We start from the raw sequence: 22,513 nt of genomic DNA, 5'->3' as shown, positions 1-22,513 counted from the left end.
TAGTTCAATACTTCTATGACGTATTCAATCCCTGTGTCGGCGAATTTCCGATGGATAACCAGTATGTACTTAGAAAGGATGATCCTTTCCTGGATGTTGAAAGATTAAAATCATTGCAATTTTCGGCGACTCCCACCCATCCAAAGGGATCCTAATATGTCTTCAATTATCATGTTTTGGTGTGGTCATGAGCTGAATTCACCACCGAATGCCGCTTTTGGATCTAGACTCTACCATAGGCATTGAATATCAGCAAATTCAAACACCGAAGGGTTCAGCTTCAAAGGTTCTATGTATTCTGGACTGAGATATTTTCCACCATTACTCTCAAGGGGGCTGCCGGCATGATTCCGTCTTACTTTCCACAATAGGGAATTGCCCGAAGCTAGCTGACATATCATGGTTTCGGATTCCCAGCTCACATAAAACCATAAATAGCCCTTCTTTTCACTCACCATTTCCGCCTTAGTTGCATTTTGAAAGCCTAACTACTTCATATCTCCTCATTCTTCGTCCAGTTGCATTCACAATGACTCGGTAAATGGATCCACACATTCAATCCCTAGGCTCAAGTCAATGAACTGACAAGGAGTGTTGCTAGTTGGATCTGGGTATTATTTGCGCTTTCGACTGCAGCATCTGACCTTACAATTCAATGTGGTCAGGGAACGCTTCCCGGCGGTCCGGGGGGCTTGGTCAAATACCTTTCGTTCAGGTTCTCCTAGACGGTGAAAACTGTGACCACACCAAGAATACGGCTGGAACATGCGCCGACGAGACAAAAGCAGGACCTCTCAAAGGCCCAGGAACCTGTGATGATGCCTACTACTGGTTCACCGGCGGTAACATGAACGTCGAGCTGAGTGACGGCAGTTACCACTATTGCCAACCGGAAAGTGAGGTCAGTATTAAGCTTTGAAATGACATTTTATAGTTTACATCTGTTGAATCAGCTCTAATATTCTATCACAGCAATCTCCCATGACTTGCGCAGACTAGATGCTCTACCAAGGCGGAGGCGGCGTGGAGGTGGGCCCAGGGTAAGCCAAAGCCCCTACTTGAGGGAAAGCGCTACGCAATAGATACGAGGTCATATTTTCAGAACTTGAGGCTACTTTTGAACATCGAGCCCCCATATTATTTTCCTACAGCTACCGTTTGTATCATGACATTCGCTCCCAATCATTAATTCGTTTCTGTTATTGTAACACGCCTAGACTTAGCTTCAAATTATAAATAGCAACGTGTAAGCTACCTGGTAAGCGACCATCTTTTAAACACTACCTATACCTACAACCAGTTCATTTCAGTGTGGATTAGAAGAGGAGGCGTGGGGGTCTAGTAATACAATATGACAATAGTACATTGCTAGCGACAAAACTAATCTTACCAACACAATGGCTAGCCGGACATGAAAACAGCCGTATTTCTGCCAGCACCTTTATCATGTTTTTATGCAGAGCTGGGTTGGATCCTAGGTCATGGTCATGAAACCAAATTAGGCCTTGCAAAAAACCTAGGCACATCGGACCTGGTAGTTTGAAAAAAAAGATGAGTATAGTACAAACCAGAAAGTCGACACGATTCTCTGATTCGGTAGGGGAAAACGGGTGGAGTTCTGCTAACAAGCCGGTCTATTATAACCATCATATTTTCCCGTGGTCGGTTGAGTCGCACTGCGCCGAAGTTTGGAGGCATGTCGGCCAAGTTGTGGACAGTAAAACTGGCCATCTTAAAACTGTTACATATTCAGGGTCACCACTTGACCATGTTGAATTGCCTACAGCCAAAGACACACCGAGTAAGAGCAATGGCAAAGCACCAGAAATTAAAATCTGTAAAAGATAGCAAACAGACATGCCGTCCAACACATTTCAAATTAGACTCAAAGACTCTTCTTTGAAATCCATTCACTTAAAAAAATTCACCACATTGCTTAGTCCATATTCGATTACACCAAGAGATCCCTATATAATTTCTTTTCTATGGCGTTGTATGGTTTCATTGTCTACCTGGTTGTTGGTGGTGAAATCGATCGTCAGGTGGTTCCGATCGTTAGGCGGTCAGCTACGGTACTTTTACCCCATGATCTGGATGTCTCTGAATTACGGAGGCAAAACCGGAAGAATGCACGTAGATCTCGTATCTGCACGCACGCACCAATAGCCAACCGCCGTGGCGTGTTTCTAGTGCGTGTAGCAACACTTCGTCCAAGCCACTTGAGCAGGCGAAGTGCTCGTGGTTTAGGTAGGCATCGCGCAGACACCGAATCTCTCAAATATTCCCCATTCTCGTTGACAATTAGATGCCGCTTCTATTGAGAAGATACGTGCGTAGAGACCGGATAAAGCTAAATGACCAGGGTTTGGTTTCTATAATATCAACGATGCGCACATTGTCAGAGGCAAAGCGAGAAGTTGCTCCACCGGACCAATTTCAGATTGCTTGCTTTTTGCGGATCCTGGGAACTTGGCAATCCTTGGAGCATGTCAGCATTCCCATCTCCGAATTCTTATAAATCCCTCGTGTCTTCCCTGATAAAGCAGCATGCTCTATCAGTCTTGAATATCGCAGGGTAAGCGAGCAGCTTCAGGAAGCCGTATTAAACCCAATTTACGCACCATTTCTTGCCTAACTCGAAGATCAACCAGACATGCCAACAATCATGATGCTGGCATTCGCTCTTGCGGTCATCAACTTTTCAGCAGTATCCGCAACACCAAGCGTTGCCGGGGCTCTACCATCCTCGCTTCAAGCTTGTTTGAGTAAAACTCAAGCCAGTGTACTATACCCCGGCGACCAGAAGTACGATGCACTGTCTACAGCGCAAAACTCTAATTACCAACCACATCCGGAAGTTATCGTGGTACCTGCTTCTGCAAAAGAAGTGGCAGCTGCGGTGCAGTGTGTGGCCGCTGAGAAAGGTAACGTTAAGCTTAGTCCTCGCGGGGGAGGACATAGTTATGCTGCCTATAGCCTCTCGGGGCAGGTGGTCCTCGATCCCAGCAGCATGAAAACAATAACCTTTGATGATAAAAAGAGGCAGGTAACTGTACAATTCGGTCAGACCTTAGGCCCTTTGGCTAAGGCATTGGGCCAGAAGGGATACGCCCTGCCGCATGGCACCTGCCCTGGAGTTGGCGTGGCGGGACATTCTCTAGGTGGTGGCTGGGGCTTTCCTTCGCGGAAATGGGGCTGGCTTGTTGATCGCAGTAGGTAGACCTTGATGCCATTGAAAATCGGAGCTACAGCGATTTACTAACCTTCACACTTAGTTGTATCCCTGGAGTTCGTTGATATCGATGGCAATATTAAGGTTCTCAACTCGGGCTCCACTGGACACGACGCCGAACTGTGGTGGGCAGTTCGAGGTGCAGGAGCCAATAATTTTGGCATCATCACTTCATTCACCTTTGCGGTGGAGATGGCTCCCACTTCGACTGTGAACTATGAATATCATTTCACTTCTGATTCTGAATGTGCCCAAGTATTGTTGGAAGTCCAAGACCTCGGGATACTGCCCGCCAATGATCCCGCTGGCCTTCCCGTTGAGCTGGGAATGGAAGTGCTCTTCATAGGCCGCAGTGAAAGGGACGAACGTTCCTGTTACTTGTCTGGCCAGTACCTGGGTAACAAGACAGCCTTTTTACCTGTGATCAACAAGCTACTGGATAAACTTAGAAAACGAGGAATAAAGCCAGTGAGCTCCGAGACCAAGATTAAAGAGTTTAAGGACTGGATTGCTGCGCTTACGGATCTTATGGGTCCATTGGATGGGCCAAATGACCCTCTACCTTATTATGCGCAGTCTTTGATGGATAGTGGAACTCCGAATTACAAAAAGCCCCAAGTGGATCGCGTCTTCCAAGCAATCCAGATCGCGAAAAGTATTCAGGGTACAGAAAATGACGTGTCTTTTGATTTGCTGGGACCGAGCGCAGAGACCAATCGTCCACCTTCTACTGGTGATATGTCCTATATTCATCGCCGGAGTTTGTTTCTTATACAGATCTATTCGGCGTATTTCCCTGGATATCGCGATCCAGTAGCTCATGCTGACGCACTTGATAAAATAACCAATATCACCGCTGCTATTAAGCAGGCCAGCCCACAGAGCGAGTGGCTCTCATATCAGAATTATATTGACCCCTACTTGCAGAAGTTCGGGCAAGAATACTATGGATCCGGTCTTGGGCGCTTGAAGTCGCTTAAGTCCGTCGCAGACCCCCATATGATATTGGATTTCCCTCAGGGGCTAGGGCACGCATGACGGGTCACACGAATGGTAGATTTATTATTCCGCAAGAGAGTTCAGCTTCAGAGATATGTATGTACAAAAAAAGTTAAAGACGGTTTCTGGGTTTCTGGCCTAGGCCTAGGAAGCGATCGCGTACGGTCTTGATTTTTCTAGGACCGCACCACCGCGGTCTGGTCCGGTCCTGCGATCCTCTAGATAAGATAAATAGATCTAATTTTATTTTATATATTGGTCGGATTGATTATTTAGAGATATAATTAAATATCTTATATATTTTAACCGAGTGATATACCCGTATTATACTTGATAGTTTATAATATATATAAGTTATATAACTAATGTATATTTTCAGTATTCTACTTTTAATATATATATTATAGACAAGTTTGTAACTTTTTTTTTTTTTTTTTTTTTATATAAAATCTTTATTCTATTATAATATAAGTTTTATATATTTTTATTCTACTGAAAAGGGAAGATTTTGGTAAAATTATATAAAAGTGGTCCCTCGCGGGGGACCATAGTGCGGTCCTGGGCCTAGATTGTTAAGCTTCTAGATAAGTACTGCCTTTCGGCACTTTGGAACCAGTTTGCTTCCAAATCAGCGTTGTCCTTTGTCGCCCTTGCGGTGTCCTGAAACCTTTCGGACTTAGTGCGTGCATCTAATGAATCTGACAGGGATGAATCTGCCTAGAGTTTTACTCTAATTTTCTAGGTATCTTGTTAGCTGGCACACAAATTCCGGAAGTTTAGGGGTGATATCCCTGTACCGAGAGCATTGACGGCGCTTGAATATAGTCAGGATCCTCACATGTGCGAGGAAGCAAATCGTGATGGGCCTGGTGCTGAATGCAAGCTTGACTTGTGATGTAAGAGAGATAGATTTGGGTGAAATAAATCCCAAGTGCAGACAATAGGAACCATATGCAGGAAATGGCGCAGTGCGTGTAGAGGAAGTTCAACTCTTGTCTTCAAAATCTGAATCTACCAGGTGATAGCGATTTTGGGGCACCTATAGCGAACAGGAGAACAGTGTAACTACTTACACATGAATACTGCCATTAGCAATTCACTATGTCCAATCTTTTCTCGGTGGAAAGATCATTGTTTGTGTTCGCTAGTATAGCCAAAAGGTCTCCAACTGGATTTATAATGAAACCTTGCGCATTGCCTGCAATTCAACTGTTAGATGGCCGACATAGCGCCGCTATTCATGTATGACAGGCTGGACCTTTGGTACACTCGCTTAAGGTTGAAAGGGGTATGCTGGAGTTGACCTTGTGTTTGGTAACTTTTGGAGTAGAGACTACGTGGGCCAAGCACTGTCAGCGCGTTTGTATGGCCAGTATCGAGCTTATTCAGAATTAACTTGGTCTACCACCCCTTTATCGGGGTACATGGAAGAAAGTCCTGCCTTGTCGCTTCTGGGGCTTTTAGGCAGGTCTTTGGGCAGTCGGTGCCAGGATTTTCATTCATTTGGCTTGAGATATCTCTCTCACCGCCATTAGGTAAAATGCATCCAGCTCAGTGACAGACCGGTGCACATTTAGCGGCTCTTCCTCATTGCCGTGGTGTGAGCGGATATCTTCAACTGGGGTTTCCAACTGGGCTAGAGCTGCTGCTCGCCCATAGCTTATTCGAACTGCATCTCATTCCCGCTGTACCGATCATACTCTGGTGTGCATCATCCTAGGGTATCTCGTTCAAGCTAAGGCATTTGTCGGTCATTCAACCCTCCCTCTCCACCGGGATTGTTGTCTACACGCGAAAGTCACCTGGCGGTATTTGTTGGGACTGGAGTGGCTTCCAGTCGTAGCTGCTTTAGCTCCGCTGCCTGGTGAAACGACCATATTATGATATACTCTTGACATACTTAATTCATCCGGTTGTATCGGTACACAAAATAGTACCGCAATGGCACCATGCCTATCCCTCCAAAGATTGAGCTTACCGTTGATAGGAGCAACTGTGGCATCTCCATTTAGAGAGTCGCTACCGTTGAGTGGGTGCCGTAGCAGACCTTTTTTGGGCTTCAAATGAATCCAGAGGAAGATCCCAGGAGGCGGTGATATGGACGTGGGATTTTAGAAATCATACTTATCCGGTGAGGGCTCCGCATTAGGCATAACCTATAAAGGTGATTTGTATCCCCTTGCATCCATCGACTAGTCCACCTCTGCCTTGTAAATTCTGTAATGTGCCGTAGCTGGAATGTCGCACAAAGACGTGGATGCGTGTACTAGATGGAAAAGCTTTCTATGAATTTTGTGATCGGCCACAATATCTATGTGACTGGATCACAACTACAATGTAAAGAGCTGTGAAATGGATATTAAAAATGACGCATAGAATGCGCAAATGACTCCATTCCCGCCTGCAAACTCTGAGCAGTGAACTGCTTCTTCTGGCCTCTTTCACATATGTTGCACTACCACTCTGCATCCGCAAAGCATTCTTTAGTAACCTCCTGGGCTATACCTATTTCATAGGCTGACAATGTTGACCATGATGCTGTGGTGGTAAGTCCGATACAAGAGGCCTAAACAGTATACAGTTTATATCGACATACAGATTGTTCTAAACTCATGATTTCATGCGACGAGCAGCACTGTGAAGAGGGTCTTCTAAGTGAGATGTATAACACGCCACAGATTTGTCATTGGAGCTGTGTATGGCAAAGGGTGCCCCAGGCAGCGGAGATCTCAGCACTCAAGCCTATTTTTTAGAGCAATACCTGGAGATTTAATATTCGAGCTTGTCATCTTTACGAATTACCAAATCTACGGACCTCCTGGAACTGGTCCTCAGAGGTCTTGCGTCATGCGCAAATATGTCAGAATAAACTGTTCCGGTATGAATATCAAGTAAACGAGCAAAATGGAGTGACTTCTTACCTAAAAGGAGGGGTAAGGCAAATACAACTACCGGATGACATCACACTGTTTGAACCTCTTATAAGAAATACTATCAGATTTCTAGCAATATCCCCAGGATCTACCCACTATGGTTGCTCAGCAAGCCCACCCTTATTATTTAACAAAACGAATATAGCATTTCACCCAACATATACGAGACAAAGATTTGCCTGTGAAGAATCATCGAAAATGAATTCTAACCTGTCACTCGGGTATAACCAAGGCAAACTCTGTCTGGGTAGTGACGTGTCAGCTGTTGCTATACGATGCATCTGCATCTATTTTGCCACCTGCCAATCGGAGCTGCTAGAAAATGGAGGTCGTCGGTCGAGAACCTGTTATCTGATCCATCATATATGCATGAATTTTCCACATACAGAAAAAGCTAATAGTGGTTACGTAAATACGGAGGCCAGAGAGAATCGACTGGAAAGAGTCCATTAGCAGCTGGGTATGCATTATACCATCGCCATTTACGAGGCCTTTCTCTGCGGTGACTGGTGGCTCTAAGACCATGTAAGGCTCGTAGGTAGAAAGCTTTTAACGAGACTATCTTCAATGTAATTAGTAAATAGAGCCTCGATTAGACAGATGAAGTTGTTTCTGTATATCTTCGTACTTTGGCAATAACAGGCAAGGAAAGGACTCAAAATTAGTCAATCACCCACCGGCAATTCCGAAGAGTTCCGAGATCTAGTAGTTTAGGGAAACAGTGGCTGAACTTTCCCATCCCGAAAAGTCCAATCCTACCCAACAATTCCTGGTTGGTTAAGTCTATCGACCCGCTAGATGCGGGATGAGCCAAGTTTATCCGAGACTTTCAGAGGGTGATGGTGCTGAAATTGTGCGACTAAATGGAGGGCCTCTTGTAACTGGCTGCTTGTATCAGCTGAATATATATCAATCCCAAAATGCCACGTATTTTTAGGCGCTATGTATGCATATCGCCGCATGATGACAGCATGGTAGGAGTTACAAAATAAAGTAAAAAGACATTCACCCAACCGTGTAATCAGATACAAGCTTGGAGCTGAAGAGCATATGTCAGCATGCAGTAGTAACCCCACCACTCTAAAGTACTTGAGTCTTCAGCTCCCTTCCCAGTGCATGCTTTTCATCATCATCATACAGCTCAGGAGCAGTGGATATCACAGTACGTTGGACAGACCGTAGTTCTCACTGAAAATGAACAACAGTAAGCAACCAGGCTTTCTAATTATTCGTTTCCTAACAAAGTCTTGATTCACAGCAAAATTTGAGAAAGACGTTGGCCCTGTTAAGGTACCTTATCCTTTTGCCAGATGGCCTATTTTTATCAGTGATTGACTTACCGTAAATTTAGGTCAAAGGTGAAATCGATGAAAAGACGGGTCAGATCAAGGGCGAAATTGGTATTGTTGCGCCTGTCGTCGGTTACAAGTCAATCAAACCATTTGCAGGCTCTATAACCGACGGAGTACATGGCAAATTTGGACTTGGAGGAGGGGTTGACAATGCATCATTTGTGATACTTGTTAAAGACAACGATCTCAAGATCCAGGTCAATGAGCCACTTGCAGGGCATGAAATCACTCTGTTTCAGCTGGAGAAGAAGGCCGAAGGTAAGAAAGTCATTATATGATAAAGGTTCTTCGCCGGTGTTAACGCAGATATGTCAAGGCGAACTTCGTTGGCGTAGTGGTTCTGACACTTACGACGCCGTCTTCCAAGTTGGCCTGTTCCGACTTGTGGTGAAAAGCGGCAAAATAAACCTCCCAGGAACCCCTATTGTCACAGTCAACTACAGATCTCTTGACGATTTAGTCGGAAGGTATGAATTTGAAGGTGAGGTTGGGTCTGAGAAACTCTCTCTTAGTCTCAAGCGCACCCATGGCATGCAGAATGGTGCAAGAATAGAAGGAAAATTCCTACAGCCTACATCTAGGGAAACTGAATTCATTTTCGGTTTCGGAAATTGGAACCCTGAATTTGAAGGTTCAGGTACTGATGATCAACTTAGCGGCACCATAGGAAGGCAGCAGGGAGCCTATGACGGCATAGCGCTACCTACCGCCGGTATGGATAAACTATTTGGTAGTGCTGCATAGTGTCTGTCTAAATGGGAAATAACTGTCCTCCTTCCACCCCTGCTTTTCTCTTGTGTGTATTGTGCTTCGCAACAGCTCCGTAGCCATATATATGGCAATTACAAGAACATTACTTGGTAACGCAGCACTGGTCTTGATATTCTGGAGTGGTTCCTGACTTTCCAAATTCAATGACTTGAGACTAGGTAACACGCTGTATTCCGTGTTCCGGTAGCCTTTGAATATGCTTTACACCCTGGGCTAAGTCTCCAAGTATAATTTGTGTATGTCAGCTAACTGAAATTAGAATATCTTGGAGCTCTTCAGATGTGCCCGAGATTGGTTGACTAGGTTTGGATCTATCTTGTTCTTTTTCTTCTTTTCCCTTCTATTATAATTTCCTAATACCGGGACGATCTACAGAAACAAGTCCATCCGTCTGATTAGGGCTCTGTTCCCTAACTGGATTGATGATAGTCTCGCTAGAGGTTTCTGCCTACGAGTTTTAGATAATCTTAAAGGCAACTGTAGAATCAGCAGCCCCCCAGTCACCGCAGAGTACAACGTGATAAATGGCGATAGTAGAATTCACACTCAATTGGTTACGTACTGGAACTAACCTATCCCCTCTAACCTCCAAATTTTCGAAAGACGCAATCACAGCCAAACATTGAGATGGGAAACTGTTCTTTATAACACAACCAGTCTTGGATTACTTTAGGCCATAGCTTTATAGAAATACATTATCTAGTTGAGTAGCAAATGAGTCATCCATCGATAGCCAACCACATCGAACTAAGTTGTGAAGGTCAGGTGGTCTTCCGGTGCGCCTACTACGCCGGCCCCACACAATAAAGACTTTGCCTGAACTGAGACATTCTCGATAGTCTGTGAATCCAGTTATTACTGTGTAGAATAACGGACTATTCTTTTAAGTCACTGTTTTTAGAGGGTGTGCCATACCTCAAGGGCCGTCAGTCTCATACTTATTATTTGTGGTGGAATGCTGGTTGGGAATGAAGGATTTGCAACCCCAACCATAGAGCCAGTATCCATAGAAGCACTGTAGACCCATTCCTGCCAGACTCGTTCGACTTTTCTTTGAAAGACATGTTACATATACTGTAACACAGCCACGCATATTTTTCTTGATATAATAGGACCGGACAGTTAATAGTCCATAGCCCGCCGATCTCGACGTTATAAACTGATGGCCACAAAAAGTATTCTTGATGTGCGCTTACTCTCCCCTTCCATGCGAAGCCCTTGGGTCTCTAACCTATTCCATATATAGTGTATATAAGACGAAGGAGTTTCTTACAGGCTAATATATAAACGTTACTTCGAACTAGACATTTGAATTATGGGTATCTGTATCCTGCCAGCAAGCCTTTGTAGACCTGACACTTTGGCTTCCCTGGCCTCTATTTTGCCCGAAAATAGATTTTTCTATCACTTATATTAAGGCTGGGCTAGCCTATCTGGAGTTTATAAGTGGGATAGTTAGTTTATTTCCTTTATTTTCCTTATCTCCTTTACTCCCTTGTAGGCCCTATAGGACATTTGAAGACACCATAACAGAAGCCCTTTATGGAAAGAACCAATACAATAACATGCACCGCTCGAGTGACTACGGACGAAGAAGTGGTTAGCTACGCACACACTACTTACAACTTTGACATATTCAGAATATACCTTCTAGGCCATAAGCACCATACCAACCTCTTTATCATTTACCTACCCCTTCAATGGTAAGTCGAATTGACAAAGCCGGATCAAGGAAGTAATCTTATTAATACTAGCGATATCTTATAATGCAGGCTTTTATATATTAAATACGGATGCCTTGAAGAGTATTCGAAACAAGACCCGGTACAGTCCGTCCCAACGCTAGCAGCACAACCTATACTATCCTAGCTTTCCTGGATATATTTCCGAGGACCATCGATCTACATCACGGAATATTGTATCCAGAGATAAATAGTCGGCGGAACCTGCTAGAAAGTCGAGGCTCAATTAGCCTTCAGTGTCTAAGTGGTGGAAGAAGAGAGCATAATAGATACATTAAGATGGAAGGGTTTGGGGCGAAGCGTAGAAGCCACCGAGCGCTTCGCGAGTAGCTATAGATTAAAGTTGAGTGAAGTGGGTAGGAGTAAATTTAACTTCTATCGATATTCCATTCTTTCACTGCTCTGATCTCTTGTTTACCGTATTATGTCGGCCTAGATCCATAATATTGAGGAACATTACTAGGTATAATACACAGATAATTTAGGCAGTATAAAAGCAAGGACCTGTAAATAACCCTATTCCTTTTGTGCTTAGCTGGATTGGATCGGCACCACTTGGTCCGTCCAACACCCAATCACAGCCTCCCAGCACCGCCCAACAGGCTCTTTGGAGTGATTGGAGGGCTTCCAGAATCAATCGGCCTCTGGAACAAACCGCTGTGGAATTTATTATTTTGAAAAGATAGCAATGTACCAATGCCCCCTTCTTCTCAAAACCTAAATTTCGCATGTACGGCTTCTATTATACATCTGAGCGTCCCTACAGGACCTGATCCTAATACGGCCCAGTGTGTTTAGAGTGGGCAGATTAATCTTATTCTTCGAATATAATTTCAATGTTCAAAACAATCGTAACATATATAGGCTTATCAAGGGTTGTAACGATGTACTGCAATGCTACAGTGTGCCTTACTAAATTATAATGCATTAAGGAATACTCCTTTAAATAGAGCGACGACATAAATTCTATAAAGAATGTTATTACTTCGTAGGACTTCCGAAATAGGAAGTCTAATAATTCATGTCGCCTCATCGTCATCATCACAATCATTATCTCACAAGCTCCATACGTTACGTAAACATTAGGTCGAGAAACCTTTATCTGACTGCCACTTTTGCTCTGTAGGGCGATCTGTCGACCGGATCAAGATTCTCTTGCCAGGGCGGAAAACGTACAATAAATCCAAGTTCTCGGTCACTACTAATCAAGGTGGAGCCCTTGACTGATCTTTGCATCAAGGAAATCTACAGTGTTCTGCATCATATTTCAATGCTGAGCAAGTCATTCCCCATTTCCCCTTAAGGTGCGTGCCCCGGATCTCGGAAATGTTCGGAGGTGGGTCTCTATCTCATTTGTAGAATAGCCGGCGTAATGCTGGAATCTATAATTACAGTAATTTTTGACGGCCGTACCAGATATTAATGAAGGGAATAAAAAGGTACCATGTAAGGACTTTCTCGGACCGCATAGATTTTAGCTCATCATGGGTGGGATGTTGAGAAACAAAAGGGTGGGTGTCCCAGGCGTTTTCTGTTATTGAAGTCATCTGTACGGGTTGATTGAACTTGGAGGCCGATTGCAGTAGAGAGGATTCTGGACCTCGAAGTTGCTGCATCTCTTCGAAGGGATTGTCCAGGAATGCGGAAGAGACGTATCGTCGACCCTTAGGAAAAGTAGCACGCTGATCCGCCGGAGCGAGGGATGGACTTGTAATACAAGATATCCTGGGCCAGTTGAGGAAGTGTGACGTCGGTGAGCACTTGTCTGTGAAATGTGATAGCTCCAGCAGCAATTGTGGAGGTGGTTGGAATCTGGAGGAGGGGTTTGTCGTTGCGGTGGGGCGGTGGGTTTGGTGTTATGGGTGAGGAAGGACGACGAAGGCCCGAGAGGGGCCCTTGATATCTGGATGCTGCGAACTAATCTCCCCAGATGTTACTGTGCTCTGATATAGGGGAAGTACAGTGTGAATGGCTATAGCCTTTTTAACTACAGTAGAATTCAGAAACAGTTTCCCCCGACACTGATTTTGGTTATAAGTCTGTACCCCGAAACCACGCTAACCCATATAGGGTTCTGTTCTTTCTTTCTTTCTTTCTTTCTTTCTTTCTTTCTCAAGTGAGTCATTGCAAAGTACCGGATAGGCCCGTGGAATGTTTTAGGGAGGGATCTCGAAGGGGTCAGGGATATCTGGCAATCTGGCTTTTTCCATATCCACTCGCCTTCTTTCTTGCCTCGTATTGGCTTCAATTAGTTATCTTCATGTTGCATAACAAAAGACTGTATTACTTTGGTAGAAGACGATCCCCGGTAGGCTAATCTACATGATGACTCTTAGAGTCGCATCTCTGTGGATTATATCGTGTGCGCATTTTCCGATCGAGAAGCAGAAGGCCAGTGGTAAGAGCGATACACATGTGCAGAGCTTGGGGTGTTAGATTTGTGGGAGGATCTCCTGAGTTCCTTTCAAGAACCGGGTGGTATTTTCTCTTTCTAATGGATCTATACTGCTAGAACGGCCCCCTGAATCCAATCAAGATAAGCCGCGGTGCTAGCATAGACACCATTTCGGTGGTGTTGTCCACACCCAAAGCCCCAGGAAACAACTCCAACCTGCTTCTTAGAGCTGGCATCAACAAGTGGACCGCCACTGTCTCCCTGGCAAGCATCCTTTCCTCCAAATTTGACGCCAGCACAGATCATGGAGGCATCAACTTCATGGAGGTTCACATATTCCTCCACGCATTGCTCGTGGTCAACGATGTCGACGTACGCGACAAGGAGGTTTGTGGGAGTGGAGCCTCCAGCGGAGGTACTCCCCCAGCCAGTGACAGAGCACCTGGTCCCCACCTGCGGCATATCGTCCGCTGAGGATGGCAGTTCCACCGCCGAGATGGTAGACCCAAAGTCTAGGCTCGAGGCCAGCTTGAGGACGGCGATGTCATTCTTGATTGTTTTCGCGTCGAATTCCGAGTGTTGTGTGACTTTCGCCACCTTGACCAGCTTTCCACCCGAGCTGTGTTGGTTTGAACCAGCCCGGATTCTCAGGCGATTTGCGGATAGTCCATCGACACAGTGAGCGGCAGTTAAGATATGATCTTTATCGATAATAGATCCACCACATTTGTGGGAGGAGGTCTGGACGGAAACTTGGTAAGGGAATTCCCCGGTTGCTGCCTGAGATCCACCGACAATGGCTTCCTCAGCAATGGCTGATCCTGGGATGGATAGCAGGGCGGTAAAAAGGACGAGTCTCATGACTGGCAATAAGTAGTGGGCGCAGGGTTGGGTAGACGCATGGGAAGAGTTTTGTGGGAGTGGAATATTTAAATAGGCCAACGTCGGGTCCCGAAGAGTAAACAATATTTCGTAATTTGCAAAACTACACAGTATAGTGGCTTATATTAATTGATTCTAGAGTTCGGGGCAGCTAGGTTTTCACGCTAATATTGGGGATAAGATCCACGCAACCAATAATATCCAGATGTACGATACAGAGGTGCATAAAGACCAAGACACAATGATCCAATTTTGGCGCTATTGGTGCCCTGGGGAGCTTGTCGCCGAGCTGAGATCCTTTTAAGTCCATGATCGACATTCCACATCTGCAAGTTGACCCACTCCGAGCTGAACCGAACCCGTTAATCTTTCCAAGAGCCACAAGTATTCTGTCTCATTAGCTCTGGAACACTCATTCTATGTGGCATTGCCGCGATCCTCTTCACCGTCAGCTAACACTTGGATCTAACAAGGTACACAGAGTAAGGTCGTCCGTATTTGGGTTGGTCGTATGGAGCACTCCATACGGGGTATCCGTACATGAATTAGTGATCTGTGAGGATCACCATTTAACTTAAAAACCTGACGCTCTGGAAAGATAGATCCAGCCAAACCCCAAGCGTCAGCAAACAATGTGTCGATGGTGATCTGCCACTAGTACTTTGCATACATTGAACTAGCGATTAAACCAACTCACTAGCCATATTCGGTATTATCCTGCTCATAATGCTTGTCCACTCTCTAACCTCCTTACTCCTCTTGGTTCCCTTGGCGACATTGGCTCAAGTACAGACCAATTTCGTTCAAAATTTAAACGATATCGCGCATGTATACGAGAAAGATATTCAGACGTTCACAAATGGCCAGTCTGCTCAGATTCAGTGCACCGTCGTCAAAATCAGCATTCAGGACGCATATGACAAGACACAATACGCCTTTACTCAACTGCAATTTGGGGACAATGGCCATGGCTTGGTATGGAAGAAATGTTCTAGTTCCTCGAGCATCTATCCTATGCTAATGTTTCCTGTCTTAAATAGGCAGGCGGTTCTTGCTCTGCTGTCGCGATTGCATTCAACCAAGTAATTTTTACGACCCTCATATCTCTTTCCAAACGCCGCTAACACGTATCTTCCCTTCAGACGGCGGCTTGTGGAATTGACTTCTTCGACACTCCCATTGGTCCAGCTTTCGCGTGCTCCCAGACCTGGAAGACTAACCAGAAAAGGTCGGATCTCAAGCTAGGCGGGTTTCTGTACCAATCGTACCAATCCTGGGAGCTGAGTTTCTCCTAAAAGCAAAATGGCTCTTCCACTATTCTGGATCTACCAACTACTAACACGACAGGTTTTTGGAGAGATGCCAAGATGAAAAAGAACTCGTAGCTTCATTTAAAGACTCTTATAACCCTCTGTACGGAAGGATTCAGAAGGCGCATTATTATTTCAACCAAATGACAAATACTGTGCTAAATTCGAGTCTTAGCAACCCATCGGTACTAGAGTTGCACGCGGGTCGGCATTTTGTCATTTTTATAGGCCTCCCCGCACGCGACTCGATAACAATTCTACTAGATACAGTCGATTCATTCCAAAAGTTCTTTAATTTATCACTACTTTAATATTTTGTATGTTAAATAGTTACATTCTAATACCTTACCAAATTGGGGGTACTTAATTTTTACACCTATATACTAGTTTATTGTAGAAAATATGATTATCTGCTAAATACTTCAGATTTCTCCTTTTTAAGTAATTCGAAACCAAAGAACACATATATTTCGATATAATAGCACACGTATAGCTTCGGTTATGGATATCTGTGACTCAGACTTCCACACGTTGCACGGAGGAATTCTGCAGAACTTAACTGCACCGTGCTCTGCAGGTTCTACCCTATGGAGATTGGCTGCAAAACTTGGATTAATCATGAGATGATTAAGTATTGGGACCAAAAGATCGAGGTACACCATAACCCAGATCATTGTGGCTGTGTTGCGCATCTTGCATTGCAAAAGATTCCCCCACACTCGACCGAAATCCCTTTATGAGAAGGGTTGCTCCAAAATAGGGGCATAAACTAGATACGCTTGCAATTACGAGTTCTAAAGCTGTTGGTGTTCCATAACTAGGATAAACTGCCTATTGTACATTGTCAAGCCTTAAATCCCACGATATAACCGACGACTTGGCCCTGGTGGTTTTCTTAGTATAGTGGGACGCGCAGCTATCCTGTAATAGTGAAAAGCTCGCTTTTGAACCGAAGATCGCCGGCTCTAACAAGTTTATGTCGCTTAACTACGAGAAAATCAGGAGCGAGATATTGGCCGGAACCAATACATCAGTTATAAGATCCTGTATATTGTAGCGTGATAATGAAAAGAAAAGTGCTCAAAAAGCAACCTGGGTCAACCAACAGTACATTGTCTATAGCGTAAGATGTTCCGTATATGTTCGCGAGAAAATGATTGGCAACCAGACATGGGAACTAAGCTTGTTTTGCGGGTCAACCGCCTAGCATTTTTGCTTTGGGTTTGATGTCACGACTCGGGTTCGGCGCGCATATACATGGCCGAAACAAGCAAATGAACTGTAAATGGAGTAGGATGATCGATGGTTACGTGTTAACAGAATTTACGATACTAAAGGTAGCCATTATACCCCTGTAGAATCTTCCGCAAGATGTCTATATATTACGCCATATATAAGTGGGCTACTCTGCGTTTCTTCGGGAATTGGAGTCAAAGAGCGTTTAATATCAAAGTTTGACCCATCAATCCTTTGGTGTTGAAAATCAAGGCTGAGCTATTAGTTGCGACACGGCCGAACGCTAGTTGAAAAACAGTTTTAATCCTCTTCATTGGCCCGCTACTGGTAGAGGATCAAAATCCGCTTCCATACAGCGCATTCCGCAAATGACAGTGTGGCATGATGCTATGGCGTGACACGTAGCCTAGATTATGGCTATCCAAGGTCAGCGGGCCACCGAACTATGAACGGACTTCTTGGAGCTTGGATCTCTAGTCACGCTCTTGGCTCACTCTGCAAATGATGCTTGTATAGTTGAAGGAGACGCGAAACTCTTGGAAAAAGTATAAAGGAAAGTTAGCGAGCTAAGGGGAAACAGAAGCTTGCCTAGATATAAACAGAAGAATATATAGATTAGAATTATTAGGGAGAGTGTTCTTTATTATTTTGTTCGTTATTAATTATTGTATTTATATAATAGCCTTAATAGGGTGTTTATGAATAATTCACTACAAATAATACTTTTAGATCTTGGAAAAGAATGATCCCATAGACCATGGTCTTAGGCAATTGTTTTGCAAAGGTCAAAATCCGCGATCGTCTATGATGGTTAGATCCATGGTTTCTAGTCAGGTATATTTGTGGCATGTACCAACATGCCCAATATTGTTTCTATAGATATCGCTAGGCGGTTATGGTAGAAACGACCACACGGACTCTCGGTTGCAAGTGTCTGGAAACCCTGTCACGAAAGGTCGTGCTCTTATACAATGAGTATGCCGCGAGAAGGCTGTTCAGTGATGGTTGGCGGATCATTACGGTCCGCCCAATCCCAAATCAAAGCCTTCTAAAGATTTAGTTGCACTGTTTACGAGGAGCCCCATGAACTCGCTTTAATAGTTTGAGTAGTTCGTATCTACCCTTTAAGTTTTAAACTAGTACTCTGGAGGAACCGACTCATTCAAAATGGTATTTCAATTTGGAGGAGTTCAACTCGCCACAGTGATGCAATGTAGGAGGCTTGGCTAAGTATGTTTGAAGAAAGAGCAAGGCTTAATCGGCTCTATTATTCTCCATATCTCTCTTTACTGGGACAGAGTCCCCGCGGCCGAGAGTCTACCCGAGGCTATTTCATTCGTCGAGGTCAATGGCACCCTCTATAAACACTGTACAGCCGTCTATATCTTTCAACGCCAGAATACCCTCTGAGGAGCTCCTCAAACAGTGGAAACATCCAGCAGCAGCGTTCCTCGTCTTACTCATTTTAGGTAGTGATCTTGTTTGGCGGTCATTAGGACAAATTGCTGGCGGGAGAATTGGGCCGGCATCCTTCTCTTTTGGTGGGATATGAGGCTTTCTATTAAAATATCTCTAATCTCACAACCTTGGCATTAGGTTGGGTGGCATATTCTATAAATACTCTTGTCTCAGCAGTTACTGAGAATAGATTTATACCTCTTCCAGACTGCCGATGCATTACAATCAATGATAAGACTGGATATCTAAGGGCAAACACCAGTTGGGTCATCGGAAGACTAGTTTCAGATTATATGCTTTGGATATATGGGGACGTCAAATCCACACTAGTGTATATCATTGACTGGAGATGGGAAGAAAAGAATCAAGACTTATGAGTAATATGAGTCTGAACTACCCAAGCCCACACAGATTGGCCTCTACATCTCAATATACAAGGCGGCTCAGGAACAGAGGACCCTAGGTCTAATTAGTCCAGAAATTTTATACAAAAGCGTTTTTGTCGCTTTCTTATAATGAGGTATTGGAGGAATCTTATCTACCATTTTCAGTAACTGGAGAATTATTATAATCACGGCTTACGATATTACTCTCTCTGCGTGATTCACAAGCCTCTCTCGATAGAAAAAGGAAAAATAGACCTGCAGACACTTCCTAGCAGGCTTTACCAAGAAAGTTATCCTCTCAAGGGGCAACAGAAGTTAATATACTATCCTAATTATTAGCACCGATATATTCCCCTATTTAGAAGACCTCTTATCTGGACAATCCGATATTAATATATCAATTTCGAATGCTACCCGTGCTATTCTAGGACTTTTCGCTCTTTTTTGGATCCTTTTGCTGATTACTGCGGCAGAAATCTATCAAAACTATTGGTTTCTTGTTACTGTGGGCAGAGTTGGCATTTTATAGAAAATTACTTTTGCAGGGATCTCGCGACATCCTGGGGCCCACGGCATCCACATTGAGTTTGTGGAAGTCATTGCCGACGAAAAGATACTGCAGATTCTATACGAAGTGGAGGAGGTGTACCCTCGCCTTGGCTGGAGCATGCTATCGACATTATTTCCGAGTAAACTAAGGCCGTACGAAGAGAGAAAATGGGCGGAGTACGAGGGACGGTGTGCATGATGGCATGGGACATAAATAGGAATATTCAAAAGGTATTATAACAAGATACCGGCAAGGTAACGGAAGATAGGCGTTCCTCCAGGATAATCCGGCCAAGCACCGTGACATTCCGATCACGTTATATCTCGGTCCACCTTAATTCGCTAACACTAACCCTCTTTGTAGCTTAGCGGCAGGTGAATAAGCTTGAGCGGTGCACGGAGCTACGGCTCCGGAGCCGGATCCCGTATCTCAAGGTCCGATAACACTATCTATACTGACAATGCTCCGTTGCAATCGGTATATAAGCAGCTGCTGGCAGCTTGTCTCGTACCTACTTGTCTATATCTCTAGTCTTCATCTATACGCTTCAACAGTGAGATACTCTTAGTTGTCGTCTAAAATCCTGTGCTAACATCTCTAGTGTCTAACAACAAGATCGTTCCTCTTACCATTATCAAGGGCGCCGGCCATGAGCACATCCCTATCCCCGAGGGTGAATGCGCTATTATCGCCGACTTCCACTCAATCAAATCCCAGAGCTCACACTCTACCCCTTACCTGACCACTGGATTCTACCGTGTTGTGCCCGGACCTACACGATACGGCGAGTACGACTACGAGGAGACCAAGTATGTTCTCAAGGGCCAAATCGACATCACAGTAAGATCCCAGTCGATTTCGAAATCTGTATTACGAATAATACTTATAATATACAGGATGAAGCCACTGGCAAGACCCACCACCTCGTTGCTGGAGACTGGGCCTTCTTCCATGTTGGATCCAAGGCTCAGGTTAGTTCTCTGTACTCCAATTATCCTGTATACACTTGCTGACCCATTTACAGTTCTCAACAAAGACTGAGGGTGTTGCTTTCTACGCTGTCACCCGACCAATGAACGACGGCCACCCTAACCTTGTTGGCCGCGAAGAGAGCACTTCAAAGTTATAAAAGTCAATGCTATCATAGCCTGTTAGATAAACTCCAATACACGATTCATAATATTTCGTCTGGTCCAGGGTAATCCTAGTTCTAAGTGATTACAAGTCTCAGGAAAATGATGTTTACTGGATTTGACTGAAGAACCTTGCGACAAAAGGGTCAGAAGATCAGAATTACTCCTGCACCCGCTTGTGCCTCAATCGACACCACTACAAAGAATGTAAATACAAGATTGTTGGAGGACTTAATCCTAATCTCTATCTCTTAATAAAGAGACAGTGTCCTTTGCTCTAAATCTCAATCTTTGCCCTTCGCTATACTATTGCTATACCTTGATTTATCTCTCCGAGATAATCAATAATGCTGTACCATCTTCAATACTATTGCCACATACCACGCGTCTTGAGCCTGCTACTCCATACTGTACCTTACTCAATCAGATGTCGCATCTTGCGAGCAGGGAAGTTTGCTTCATACGAAGACATGGAGCGAATGACAGATCCCTCGTCATACCATCGACCCACGAAAGCCATACCGAATGGCAGATTTATATCGTCATAGCCCAGAGGAACCGACACAACGGGAAGTATCCCTACGGCACCGAGTCGCGAAGACGAGAATTCAGTTGGCGGCACGAGCACATCAAGCCTATACACTAGTGCACGATGCAGCGAGCCCTTGCTGCACCCAAGCCGCCGCTGATTCGTCAATCCTCTCGATGTTCCGCGAATCCGCGGTACATACTCCCGCCAGCACGCTGTGCGCGTCTATTGATTCACGCGGCGGTTTGCCTTGTTACCTTTCTATACGGAAGCTCTTATTTCTATATTTATTCTCTCTATCCTCGATTCCAAATTGTATTTCTACTTTATTAACAAAGATGACCTGTCAAATTACTGCCATTCCGTGCGATAAGACTATTCTCTTTAATATATCTACATGTTATTTTCTAAATACATAGTATTTATCAGAATCCAATTCTTCTTATATCTTGATCTTTTCGATACTATATTTAGTCTGATCAAGAAAAGATTTATACTGATCGGTATATATATATACTTTCAGCTACATTCTGATTTGATAAATCTGGAAATTCAGTCACAATAGATCATTTTGTTCAGAATAAGATATATTATCTGGATCTGTACCAGTTATTATACAGTCATACTACAGTATCTAGATTAGCATCTTTGTATCTATTATCGACAGTATCTATCGACTAAAACAGTAGAGCTTTGTCAGACAGCTCTAGCTAAGATATCGACAAAACTGTAGATTAAGCCCCGAAAGAAACTCTGTCAGTTTCCTTTGGTAGATAGTCCCTCAATCCTATATCTCCTAGTCTATTCTGGATTGTGCTGGTTTCTCTGCTTCTATATTAATCATTTCTTGCAGATTCTCCGGAGTTATATTAGCTGTATTTATTCTGTGTCACAGATCCGATGATGACTCTGCATGATGACTGTATCGTATACCCTGCCCGTTGTGCATATACAGCTCGGAGGACGAAAGGCGACGACGGATCACATATCCGTTGACTTTTCAATAGTGTACAGTAGTCCGTGTCAGTCTTATCTTCTTAGGAGAATAAGGGGTTTCTTCTAGATATAAGGTTAGCCTAATGTTAATAGAAGAAGAAGGCAAGAATCAATCTTCTGTCTACATATTATCTACTGCTTAGCTTTCTGCCTACGTACCCTTACCTAGTTAACAGGTCTTCTACCCTGAATAGTAGATATTTCTTTGACAAATACACTGTGTAGAGAGGCTGCGGGATAGGATCTGGATTCTAATTGGACCACAATTCTGGGCTTTGACTGAACAAGAAAGAATTGACGCCTGCCTTCTCTTGCCATTTTTTCCTTATGAGTGATTACATAATGTGTTCACACGTTCTGATTGGCTTATAAAACCTAGATTTCAAGAGTATTTGAACATGCTGCGTTGTCTAGATTTCTAGATCATTTCAACACTCTGCATTACCTATATTACTAAATCATTTGAATATATTGCAATGCCCATTTAGATAAGATGGGTAATCTAGGTAGACAATTGATTTAGGAAATCTTCGTGGTTTAGGTGGTGTAATCTAAGGTCATGTGACTCATCCGCCGCGCAAGGCATAGTAGGTAAGTATATGAAGTGGC

The 22,513-nt window shown here is 44.0% G+C and overlaps 6 protein-coding genes across 6 annotated transcripts; 5 read left to right on the top strand and 1 right to left on the bottom strand.

Annotated features, from left to right (window-relative positions):
• Positions 1-655: 655 nt before the first annotated feature.
• BDV27DRAFT_157809 (uncharacterized protein) lies at positions 656-999 on the top strand (the record flags this gene model as incomplete). The annotated part of the gene is made up of 2 exons (XM_032072581.1): positions 656-901; positions 973-999. The coding sequence occupies 2 exons, from the start codon at positions 656-658 to the stop codon at positions 997-999; spliced, it is 273 nt and encodes a 90-aa protein (XP_031927584.1).
• A 1,654-nt stretch (positions 1,000-2,653) lies between these two features.
• BDV27DRAFT_172333 (FAD-binding oxidoreductase) lies at positions 2,654-4,270 on the top strand (the record flags this gene model as incomplete). Its single annotated transcript, XM_032075839.1, has 2 exons — positions 2,654-3,212; positions 3,276-4,270. The coding sequence occupies 2 exons, from the start codon at positions 2,654-2,656 to the stop codon at positions 4,268-4,270; spliced, it is 1,554 nt and encodes a 517-aa protein (XP_031927583.1).
• Positions 4,271-8,358: 4,088 nt separating this feature from the next.
• On the top strand, positions 8,359-9,260 carry BDV27DRAFT_157807 (uncharacterized protein; the record flags this gene model as incomplete). The annotated part of the gene is made up of 4 exons (XM_032072580.1): positions 8,359-8,368; positions 8,423-8,454; positions 8,516-8,774; positions 8,833-9,260. The coding sequence occupies 4 exons, from the start codon at positions 8,359-8,361 to the stop codon at positions 9,258-9,260; spliced, it is 729 nt and encodes a 242-aa protein (XP_031927582.1).
• Positions 9,261-13,286: 4,026 nt separating this feature from the next.
• On the bottom strand, positions 13,287-14,285 carry BDV27DRAFT_172331 (serine protease; the record flags this gene model as incomplete). Its single annotated transcript, XM_032075838.1, has 1 exon — positions 13,287-14,285. One exon carries the CDS (start codon positions 14,283-14,285, stop codon positions 13,530-13,532), a length of 756 nt encoding a protein of 251 aa, XP_031927581.1. The 3' UTR covers positions 13,287-13,529.
• Positions 14,286-15,032: 747 nt separating this feature from the next.
• On the top strand, positions 15,033-15,601 carry BDV27DRAFT_157805 (uncharacterized protein; the record flags this gene model as incomplete). The annotated part of the gene is made up of 3 exons (XM_032072579.1): positions 15,033-15,281; positions 15,347-15,388; positions 15,449-15,601. 3 exons carry the CDS (start codon positions 15,033-15,035, stop codon positions 15,599-15,601), a joined length of 444 nt encoding a protein of 147 aa, XP_031927580.1.
• A 4,111-nt stretch (positions 15,602-19,712) lies between these two features.
• On the top strand, positions 19,713-20,515 carry BDV27DRAFT_128360 (uncharacterized protein). The gene is made up of 4 exons (XM_032066954.1): positions 19,713-19,799; positions 19,848-20,086; positions 20,143-20,217; positions 20,271-20,515. Coding segments are annotated over exons 1-4 (420 nt in total). The 5' UTR covers positions 19,713-19,798; the 3' UTR covers positions 20,376-20,515.
• The last annotated feature ends 1,998 nt before the right edge of the window (positions 20,516-22,513 follow it).

This window comes from Aspergillus caelatus (assembly GCF_009193585.1).
Source record: "Aspergillus caelatus strain CBS 763.97 unplaced genomic scaffold BDV27scaffold_88, whole genome shotgun sequence".
Lineage (NCBI taxonomy): Eukaryota > Fungi > Ascomycota > Eurotiomycetes > Eurotiales > Aspergillaceae > Aspergillus > Aspergillus caelatus.
Note: the sequence above shows the minus strand (reverse complement) of the source record. Positions and strands in the feature narration are given on the sequence as shown.

Coding starts and splice junctions, on each gene's coding strand:
- BDV27DRAFT_128360 (XM_032066954.1), top strand. Junction 20,087..20,142: donor AGGGCCAAATCGACATCACA/GTAAGATCCCAG, acceptor TATAATATACAG/GATGAAGCCACTGGCAAGAC. Junction 20,218..20,270: donor ATGTTGGATCCAAGGCTCAG/GTTAGTTCTCTG, acceptor ACCCATTTACAG/TTCTCAACAAAGACTGAGGG.